The 10,833-nt window shown below is 37.2% G+C and overlaps 1 protein-coding gene across 4 annotated transcripts in view; it reads right to left on the bottom strand.

Annotated features, from left to right (window-relative positions):
* Window positions 1-5,896: 5,896 nt before the first annotated feature.
* Window positions 5,897-10,833, bottom strand: part of LOC107659809 (zinc finger protein 410-like) — an 11,569-nt gene continuing 6,632 nt past the window's right edge. For 2 of the 4 annotated variants that reach the window (XM_016448840.1, XM_016448841.1), the window contains exons 8-12: window positions 10,594-10,775; window positions 9,759-9,848; window positions 7,403-7,522; window positions 6,378-6,473; window positions 5,899-6,302 (exon numbers count right to left, since the gene is read on the bottom strand). In XM_016448840.1, coding sequence (XP_016304326.1) covers window positions 6,211-6,302; window positions 6,378-6,473; window positions 7,403-7,522; window positions 9,759-9,848; window positions 10,594-10,775 — 580 coding nt within the window. In that variant the 3' untranslated portion in view covers window positions 5,899-6,210. Of the gene's footprint in view, window positions 6,303-6,377; window positions 6,474-7,402; window positions 7,523-9,758; window positions 9,849-10,593; window positions 10,776-10,833 lie in introns of all 4 variants that reach the window. The other 2 variants (XM_016448842.1, XM_016448843.1) reach the window with 2 other exon arrangements.

The following is a 10,833-nucleotide window of genomic DNA, read 5'->3' as shown; positions in this document are numbered from 1 at the left end:
TGTGTGTGTGTGTGTCTCTGTGTGTGTGTCTCTGTGTGTGTGTGTGTGTGTGTGTGTTTGTGCTGCAGGTCTGGAAAAGAAAGTTTTCCAAAGCTCCTGTTTGCACAAAAAATCCACCGGTAAAACACTCCTCATCATTCAAATCACACCTGTTTATAAGACCATGAAGATTGTTTGCATTATTATGATGATCAAACATTTACTCTAAAATTCTTATTGAAATGTGAAATGATATATTATCTATGATATTGTATACGATACTTCCTAGTTCTAGTAAGAACTCTAGCTGCTGCATTTTGGACCAGCTGGAGTTTGTTTATTAAGCGTGCAGAGCATCCAATTTGTGTACTATTGTAGCATTTATTAATATTTTGAATTAGCTTTTATTTTTGAATTTTGGTTAAAGTTGTAGTAATTTGGTTGTATGCATTTATTTTTATTTTTAGTATTTCTACTTATTTTTATTTGGTTTAGTTGTCAAGGCAACATTTATAATTTAGAATTTTCATGTTTTCATGTAATATTTATGATTATTATGTAAATGATAAAATATAAATAGTATAATACATTCATTTTGTATTTATTTCATTTTTACAATAAATACAATAAAAGTAATTTTATTTGCATTTAATATAAAATTAAATTTAATTTAGGAAATTTTACTTCATAAACGATTTTTATAAAATATTAGTTATATTAGTAAATAGTAGTAAAATATATAAATTGTTTTTCTATTTATTTCATTTATAAAATAAATATAAATATTAGATGAAACACTATAAATTGTAAGTGTTGCCTTGGCAACTAAATGAAATAAAAATAAAAATAATAAAAACAAAATAATAAAAATGACAAAAGCGTATAACAAAATTACTAAAACTTTAAATAAATACACAAATAAAAACTAATTCAAAATATTACTAAATGCTAAAATCATTTTGATTTAATGTTTCAAATTTTTTTTTTCAGATTTAATTCAGTAAAAAATGTAATGTTTATGTGTCATAAGTTGTTCTTGTTTATTTATTTATATAGCACCATTTAAAACACAACCGAGGTTGAACCAAAGTGCTTTACATAAAAAGTACAAGAATGGAAACAAACATCGACAACATAAAACACCACATCAATCATTGTATGCTACCAACATTAGATGTGCTTTCAACAGTTTCTTAAAAATGTACAGTGATTTGGCAGACCTGATCAGCAAAGGCAACTCATTCCAAAGTCTCGGCCCTATCACAGCGAAGGCCCGATCGCCTTTATATAGGCCATTTGTTCTAGGCACTACAAGTAATTTTTGATTCTCTGATCGTAATGTTCTAGGAGGATTATATGGGATTAAAAGGTTTGCCAAATACAATGGGGCCTGATTGTTTAACGATTTGAACACGAACAGTAAAATTTTATATTTAATTCTAAAATAGACTGGGAGACAATTTAAAGAAACTAACACAGGGGTAATTGATTCATATTTCTTTACCTTTTTTAGTAACCTCGCCGCAGCATTTTGTACTGATTGTAGTCGAGACAAAGATGTGGCGGTGATGCCAGAATACAAAGAATTACAGACTAAAAACAATGACCACCGTTTTTTCTTCATTTAGCATTAACAAAATTTTCGACAACCAATTTTTTATGTCCTTTAAACACTCTAGAAATTACTCAAATGAATTTGTGGAATGTCTGATTGGTAGATACATTTGCGTGTCGTCGGCATAACAATGAAATGATGCACCATACTTTCTAAAAATGCTGCCCAGAGGGAGCAAGTATAGAGAAAAAAGTATAGGAGAAAGGATAGAGCCTTGTGGAACCCCCCCAAGGAAGATGTTTTTTACCTGAGATTTTATTATTATAATTAACTGAAAAACATCTATTGCTCAAATAGGACTGAAACCATTTCAGGACTGTACCCTTTAGCCCTACTAAATGTTCAAGACGGGAGATGAGGATGTTATGGTCGATCATGTCAAAAGCTGCACTCAAATCAAGCAACACCAAAACAACATCATCTCCTTTGTCTAAGGCCAGGAAAATATAACTTAACACTTTCAATAATGCTGTCTCAGTGCTGTGGGCTGTTTTGAACCCCGATTGAAACCTTTCTCCTATAGAATTTTCGCTTAGAAATGAAAGTAGTTGTTGCAATACAACTTTTTCTAAGATTTTTGAGGCAAAGCACAGCTGAGAGATTGGTCTATAATTCTGCATTTCGTCCTGAGCTAAATTTGGTCGTTTTAGCTGAGGTGTCACCACAGCATGTTTAAACTCTAGTGGACATATTCCACTAGACAAACTTTTGTTGATCAGATGTGCTAAATGAATTCACTTGAAAGCATGTCATTGCCACAACAAATATGGACATTAAAATCACCCAATATTAAAAAGCGATCATATTTTGTGTACATTTCACTCAAAAAATCTGAAAATTCCTGAACAAAAACTCTATTTGGTTTCGGAGGCCGATACACTAAAGAGACTGTAATAGAGTTTGTAGCTGCGATTTGAAACCGTTGCAGTTCAAAACTCTGCGGTGGTTCAACCGAGAGTAGCTGGCATCAAAGAGTTTTTTTGTATATAGTCATTAGTCCTCCCCCGCGACCCGACGGGCGAGGTGAATTAATGCAAACGTATCCCTCAGGCAAGAGTTCAGATAGCGGCGATGAGTCTCCTACCTTTAGCCAGGTTTCAGATATGAAGAGAAAGTCCAGTTCATTTGTCATAATGAAATAATTCAAAATAAAAGTTTTGTTTACCACCGAGCGGGCATTTGTCAGGGCCAGCTTGATTGGTATTAGATCCTTAACAGGGGATTTCTCACGACGCAAGCTGCGGAGATTCTTGAGATCCACACCTCGCCCCTGGAAGCGTGGTGGAGGGAACCTTTGTGGAACCCCAAGAGAGCTCGATCCCACCGGCTGAATCCAGCCGCACGGCCCCTCCGAGAAACACAGTGAAACAAACCGGTCATAAACACCGGCCTACAGGAGCGACGAAAGCCAACCTGTGGACTTACGATTTAATGTTCGCAGCGTCTTTAATTTGACGGCGATGCCTCCACGACGTCCTCTTTTCCTGCGGCGCTTTCTGCGTGGCGCATCATGTGCCAGGCGCCATAGATAGTTGGGAACACTAGCCAGGAAGGGACGAGGACCGCGGCCCTCTCCTATACAATCTGCCGTCAGCGACTCATCCACAGTTTAATTTGATGGACAATAGCTGATCCCGGTCATAAGTTAGGAGTGCCCAGATTTGTCTGGTTAAAAAAGTCAAACATAATAAAAACAACAAACAAACACCTGCCCCAGACAGACGGCCAGCCACACACATCGGTGCCATCTTGTTACATTACATTAAGTTGTTGAATGAAAATGATTATAAGTTGTAATTCTCCTTTGACTGGCGTTACTGAGATGTGAAGGCTGTGTTTGCTGTGTCTGAAGCTCAGGTGTGACGGCATTTAAAGCGTGTTCTCAGGAGCTGCTTTCATCTTCATTCACCGCCTTAAATCACAGCTGAAAGTCTTCGATTCATACAGACATGGCAATAAATGTTGCATGCACTGCAGAAAACGAATCTCTTGCTCAGTGTTTCTGTCTTGTTTTCCAGAACAAATCTCTAAACATCCTTAAATCCAGACACATTTACTGGAGACGCACAGTGAAGACATGAAGTCTTGTTTTCTGAGAAACTGATCAAAATGAAGTGAGTTTATGCTCAACCTTCTGCTCTTGACCTAAAAAGTTTACGCTTTTGTTTTTTTCGAATTTCTTTGCTTCATCAGAATGGTACAAAAATTTGTTTTCACTTGCTGTGTGAGCAAAAAAACCAATCATGGACATGTTTTGAAGGAGTTAAAGCGGATATAACACACTCAGTACTGCATCCTTCAAATCTCCCAAGAGTCTTTAGTTTGATCAGATTTATCAGACTTGTTTTTTGAAACTTTGCCCATGTTTAGCGTGAGAATCCAACTCTTCAACAGTGTAAATAAGTCAGTCATTTTTCTGTGATATCCACCTCAAATTTGGAACATAACTTTGTTTTACAGTTTTAGAGTAAAACATGCTTTGGAAAATGTATATTTTACATGACATTTCAAATAAATGTAAAATAGTATTTTTTGTGAATTTTACATAACAATAAACTTAATAGTTTTTTTTTTTTTACTTTAGCAATAATATACCAAGTGTCTTCTTTAAAAAGAGACGTCTCCAAAACATTCAAGATTTACAGCAGTTTAAGTTGGAAATTAAATTTTCAGGTCGATGCTCAAAAAGTGGATAATAGGTAAAATAATTACTGCATAAACATTATTTAGTATCATAAAATCCCCTAAAAATACAAAATATTAATTTAATTTTTTTTCATCAAATTAAAATACAGTACATTCTTTTGATTGAAATAATACAGGTACAGTAAAAGTTATTTTGTTTGTGTTTTCCCTTCAGTTAATTCCTTATATTTTCTTGATTGGTCTTAAAGTCATAAACTGCAGAACCCCTGAAGCAGAAAAGCATGTTTGTCTGTGACTAAGCACTAATTGTAGCATGCGTTGCTCTTCCGCTGTGTTTGTGATGAGAATGAATCTCTTGAACGCTGCAGATGAGAGCAGAGGACGAGCCATGAAGACCTGAGACTTCAGGAAGAGAGGAAAAAATCTTTTTTTTCACTCGTCAAAAAAATCATATTTTTTCACTCGTCAAAAAAATCATATTTGCAGTCGTCAAAAATAAATTTTTATCTCCTCAGAAATAATTCGTAATTACAGCAGTGAACCCTGCTGCTTGTGTTTCCAGCTGACCAAGAAGGTGAGGAACATGGAGACCAGCTGGGCTTTTCAACCACTTCCAGAAGTTCAGGATCCATTAAAGAGCTTCATGTTTTCTTGTTACGTTTCTCCTCAAATCAAAGAAACACTTAACGCTCCTAAAACAGGCTTCTGGGTCTTTCTTCATGTGAAACACGTCTCAGATGAACTGCTATTCGATTCCTCAGGAGCTTCATGTGAGAATGAACAGAAAACAGATCTATAAACGGAGAATATGCTGTTGTTGATTACGTTACTGAGCGAATGTGTTACGGTTTACGACACTGTAATATTTCTTTGTTCCCCAATTAATAACATGTACATTTGTCTGTATTGACTTTGCGGACTTTTTCTGTCATGAATCATATTTAAGTACAAGCATATTCCAGGCAGAATCCTGAATAACAGCAAATGCCTAAAGAAGAAAGCTTTCAACACCATAGAGTAACTCCAGACTAAATACAGAAACGGTGCTGAATGTACATCACACCAGGAAAACATCTCATCTAAAAACAGTTTTCACTCATAAAAAAACAGATTTTTTCTCTCGTCAAAAATCTGTTTTTCACTCGTTAAAAATTAGTTTTTTTATGGAAGGCTAAGTGCCAAGCAAAAAAAAAAAAAAAAACATCTCTAGATTAAATTAATACGCGATAAAATAGTTAAAATAAAATGTTGAGAAAAAAAAAAACTAAATTACGAGAAAAATGTTGTCGTGTTTTGAGAAAAAATAGCTACATTTTGAAAAAAAAGTTGAAATAAAATGTTGCGAATAAACATTCTCAGCATTTTATTTTGACTTTTTTCCCCCCAATTTAACAAGTTTTTTCTCGGAACAACTTTATTCTCGAAATGTTATGATATAATTCGCAACATTTTATTTCAACATTTTACTTCAAATTTAACGAGTTTAAACTCAATGACTAATCTCGAGATGGTTTAACTTTTTTTCATTTGTAAAAAAAAATTTTCAGTCTTCAAAAATATATATTTTTTCAAATCATACAAAAAAATTTCTGGTCAAAACAAAAAAACATTTTCTCTGGTCAAAAACACTTCTCATCAAAACCCTTTTTCCCCTCATTGTTTCATTTTTGAAGTTTAAAAACACTTTTATCCACCTTGAATTTTTCCTTTAGCGTTGCGTTTCAGGGTTTCACATTTGTATACCTGACGTCTCTAAAGGGAGAATCTCATTCTTTGTTTATTGGCATGTCACTTGTGATGAGTTATTTTGTTGATGTTTATTTTCACATTGCAGTTAATACAAAGAAATGTCTCATTTGAAGGTGTTTGAGATGTTCCCACTCGTTATTGGTTCATGATTTGGTTGTGTTTTTGATGATGAAATCGAGAAGCGTGTTTTTCCTAAAATAGTTTATTTACAAAAGCAGCTGTTAGAGCAGAGCGACCACATCATCGCTGTAGCTGTGGGCCGTCGTCATGGTGACCAGGTCATGGGGCGGAGTCAGAACCACGACCGCCGCACCTGAGCACACAGAACACACGTGATGACGTCACTGCCGTTAGTCATGTGACAGAGCGTCCGAGAGAGCGTCCATACCTTGAGTTGGTAAGATGGCGTGATGCAGATTCACGCTGACCATCGAATCACCGCCGGAGTCCGCCTCCAGCAGACTGCTCTGAGTGAGCGCTTCACCTGTCAATCACACACAGACACGCCCACTGAGATCAGTGCCACAAACAGCGTAAAGCATGTTTAAATGGTATACAATAAGACATATTACAATGACGATATATACTAAGGTGTCATTTCTAACATACTGCATGCTTGAATACTACAAACACAATGCAGTGTCCTCTTCTATTTCCAGAATAATGAACTAAAGCAATTACAGTGACTCGTCTGATAAACATGTCAAACACTGACTGTTTTTTCCTTACACAAAATTTAACTGAAAATCCAAAATTAAGTTGTTATTTTGCACACTAATAAATAAAATCTGGAAATATCAGGGAATTTTAAAGCTGTGTTTTCTGGAAATGCCATATAAACCAACAAGCCTCATCTGATGTTTTATATCGTCACCAAATGCAAACGGTCCTATAATTAGATCACAAACATTAACCTAAATGAAATACAATCAATTTAAGTTGAAGTATTAAAATGACTAAAACTACAACTGAAATAAAGCTACATTGAATATTTTGAATAAAACCTAACAGAAATGGCAAAAGCACATAACATTACTAAAACTAAAACTTAAAGCTACATAAAAAATTTTAAATAAAAACTAATAAAAAAAGACAAAAGCACAAAATTACTAAAACAAATAAAAATAGATTAAAGGTAAAAAAAATTTTTTTAAATAAACAAAAGCTAATAGAAATGACAAATGCACATAAAATTACTAAAAGTTTAAAAGCTAAACTAAACTAATGAACTGAAATTAAAATAACACCAAAAATGTACAAATGAAAGCTAAATATTCTAAACATGTATAAATATCAGCATAAGAGTAAACACTGTTCTGTTGGTGTAGTGTGCTGGATGTCATTGATTGTGTCGTGTAGCAGCAGGATCATGTGACGCGTGTATTATTAATGTCTGAAATGCGATCGTGTTACCCGTGTCTCTACTGTCAGGCAGCAGCGTCTCATCGCTGTGTCTCTTCTTCATGTGGACATTTCTGCTGCCGCTCTGAGAGAATGTCTTCCCGCAGATGGAGCACACGTGCGGCTTCTCACCTGATCACGAGCACACGTTAACAGATCACATGATCACGAGCACACGTTAACAGATCACATGATCACGAGCACACGTTAACAGATCACATGATCACGAGCACACGTTAACAGATCACATGATCACGAGCACACGTTAACAGATCACATGATCACGAGCACACGTTAACAGATCACATGATCACGAGCACACGTTAACAGATCACATGATCATGAGAACATGTTCACAAGCACACTGTAACAGATCACACGAATAACAGATCACATGATCACGAGCACACGGTAACAGATCACATGATCACGAGTACATGTTAACAGATCACATGATCACGAGCACACGTTAACAGATCACATGATCACGAGTACACGTTAACAGCACGAGTACATTTTAACAGATCACATGATCACGAGCACACGTTAACAGATCACATGATCACGAGCACACGTTAACAGATCACATGATCACGAGTACACGTTAACAGATCACATGATCACAAGCACACAGTAGGTGCGTTCGACTTGAAGCACGGCTGCAGACGGCAGTCAACGAGAGTAGCCGCTTGCAGTCGGGGGCGGAGGGTATTGGATTTGAAGACGTTAGAAACACACGTCATTGTTGTCATGTGGTGAATTTGGCCAATCGTGAAACAGCTGTGTCGTCATCAGCGCTCCTGCAGTCGCTCTGAAAAAGCTGCGCCAGCTGAGTCAGCCGGCTGCTCTCGAAACGATATCGCGGTACTTTGATGCCACACGTGACAGTGACGTAGCGTCGGCGCCGGTTCAAGTCGGACAAAATTTCTAACCGGCATGCACTGCTTCAAGTCAGCCGCCGATCGGTTTGCGCGGCGCCGCATGAAGTCGAACGCACCTAGTAACAGATCACACAATAACAGATCACATGATCAAGAGCACATGGTAACAGATCACATGATCACGAGCACACGGTAACAGATCACACAATAACAGATCACATGATCACGAGCACACGATAACAGATCACATGATCACACATTCACGAGCACACGTTAACAGATCACACGATAACAATCCCACGTTAGCAGATCACATGTTAACAGATCACACGTTAGGGCTGCACGATTAATCGCATGCGATATTTAACGCGCATCTTGTCAGAAAGCCGGTTCTGTAATCAGCGGTAAATCTCCATCACCTGCGTGCTTTCACATTGAGCAGCATTAACTACACAGAGCCGTTGTTCACTGACGAGCTGCGCAAAACATGCGCAAATTATGATCGTGGTTTTGCGCAGCTTGTCATGCGCATGCGATTTATCGTGCAGCCCTATCACACGTTCACAAGCACACAATAACAGATCACATGTTAACAGATCACACACAATAACAGATCACATGAGAACACGATAACAGATCACGAGCACATGATGCATTATAGGGTTGTGCCGATAGACGATAGTCAGAGATATCGACGATAGCACGTCTTTGTCGATAGTCAAGACGATATTAGGCTCATTCTCCTATAAATGTATTAAAGTATTATTATTAAGCGGCCTATTATAATTCGGCTATTATTATCAAATTGTCCTACTATTTCACTTCAGCACCGCATTTCACACTCGCGCAAATGAGGATTAGAGCCTGTAGCCGGTGAAGGAGTCTCCAACCACAAACACAGACACACATAGTCTGCTGATATAAAGTATTTCATTGCATTTTAACAAGTAATCTGAACGGCCTATATATGTGCAATATTTTAACCGAGCCCTCACTAACTGATGTATCCGTTAAATTTAACTTTACTTCAAATATATGAACTTATCTGTTTTAAATACGTTTATATTTAACATGTTCGTTTATGTCCAATAGTTAGTGTTAAACTGTTGGTCTTTAAAATAAATCTACTTTTGATTTTCACCGTTGACTGCAGACCTTTAAGACTGATAGCGTCCGTGCTCTGATGCGGCAAACTTGTCACATGACGCGCGGTCCTAATAGCAATGTATGACTGTAGTATCCGAATATAAATGAACTAGCTGTTTTAAATATTTTTATATTTAACATGTTAGTTTATCAGTATGTTTAAAAGCATATTGTACAGAGAGTCTCTCTCTTGCCTCACCCATGCACGCACGCATGCACGATAATATCGTGTATCGGAGATCTCACGGGCTGGCGATATGACGATTTGAAAAATGACCATATCGCCCAACACTAATGCATTATATAATTAATTAAGATAAGCACGAGTCATGTGACCTTACCAGAGTGTACGAGCATGTGTTTGCGCAGACTGGAATATTCTGCGAAAGATCGGCCACAGCTATCAACATCACACAGGAAGGGCTTTTCTCCTGAAAAACAAAATTTAAATGATATGATTCAGTATTTAGAATTCATTATTATTAACAATAATTATTTAAAAAATTCTTACTATTAATATCTACTATCATACATTAATTAATAATTATATAATATCTAAGCTTACTGGAAAAAAATTATAATATCCAACTTATCATAATATTATTTAATAATATTTGGTTTTTACATATTTTTATAATAAAGCTATATCGATACTAGGGCTGGGCGATATGGGCAAAAAAATTATTACAATAAGACTTTTCATATCAGTCGATATCAATAATTATCACAATAAATTTCAAATCTTTATTTTTTTCAAGTTTAAAGGCAGATTTGTGCTCCTAGACTATTGTTTATTGTGTGTGTGTGTGTGTGCGCGCGAGTTTGTGTCTGCGTGTGTGTGTGAGTGAGTGTGTGTGCGAGTGTGTGTGTGTGTGAGTGTGTGTACCAGTGTGTGTGTGTGTGTTTGTACCTGTGTGTGTGTCTGAGTTTGTGTGTGTGTCTGTGTGTGAGTGTGTGTACCGGTGTGTGTGTGTCTGAGTGTGTGTGTACCGGTGTGTGTGTGTTTGTACCTGTGTGTGTGTCTGAGTTTGTGTGTGTGTCTGTGTGTGAGTGTGTGTACCGGTGTGTGTGTGTCTGAGTGTGTGTGTACCGGTGTGTGTGTGTTTGTACCTGTGTGTGTGTCTGAGTTTGTGTGTGTGTCTGTGTGTGTGTGTGTGTCTGAGTGTGTGTGTGTACCGGTGTGTGTGCGTCTGTGGTTCTTCAGGTTTCCGGCGGTGGTGAACTTCTTGCCGCAGTTCTTCTCGCTGCAGATAAAGGGTTTCTCTCCGTTGTGGGTCCTCATGTGAACCTGCAGCCGCTGCAGAACATAGAAGCTCTTCCCACAACCCTCGGCTCCGCAGCGGAACGTACGGTCGTTCCTGAAACACACACACACACACACACACACACACACACACACACACACACACGCCCCCC

The sequence above is a fragment of the Sinocyclocheilus anshuiensis genome, unplaced genomic scaffold (genome assembly GCF_001515605.1).
Source record: "Sinocyclocheilus anshuiensis isolate Anshui unplaced genomic scaffold, SAMN03320099.WGS_v1.1 scaffold519, whole genome shotgun sequence".
Classification (NCBI taxonomy): domain Eukaryota; kingdom Metazoa; phylum Chordata; class Actinopteri; order Cypriniformes; family Cyprinidae; genus Sinocyclocheilus; species Sinocyclocheilus anshuiensis.
This window is presented reverse-complemented; position numbering and strand designations above follow the sequence as displayed.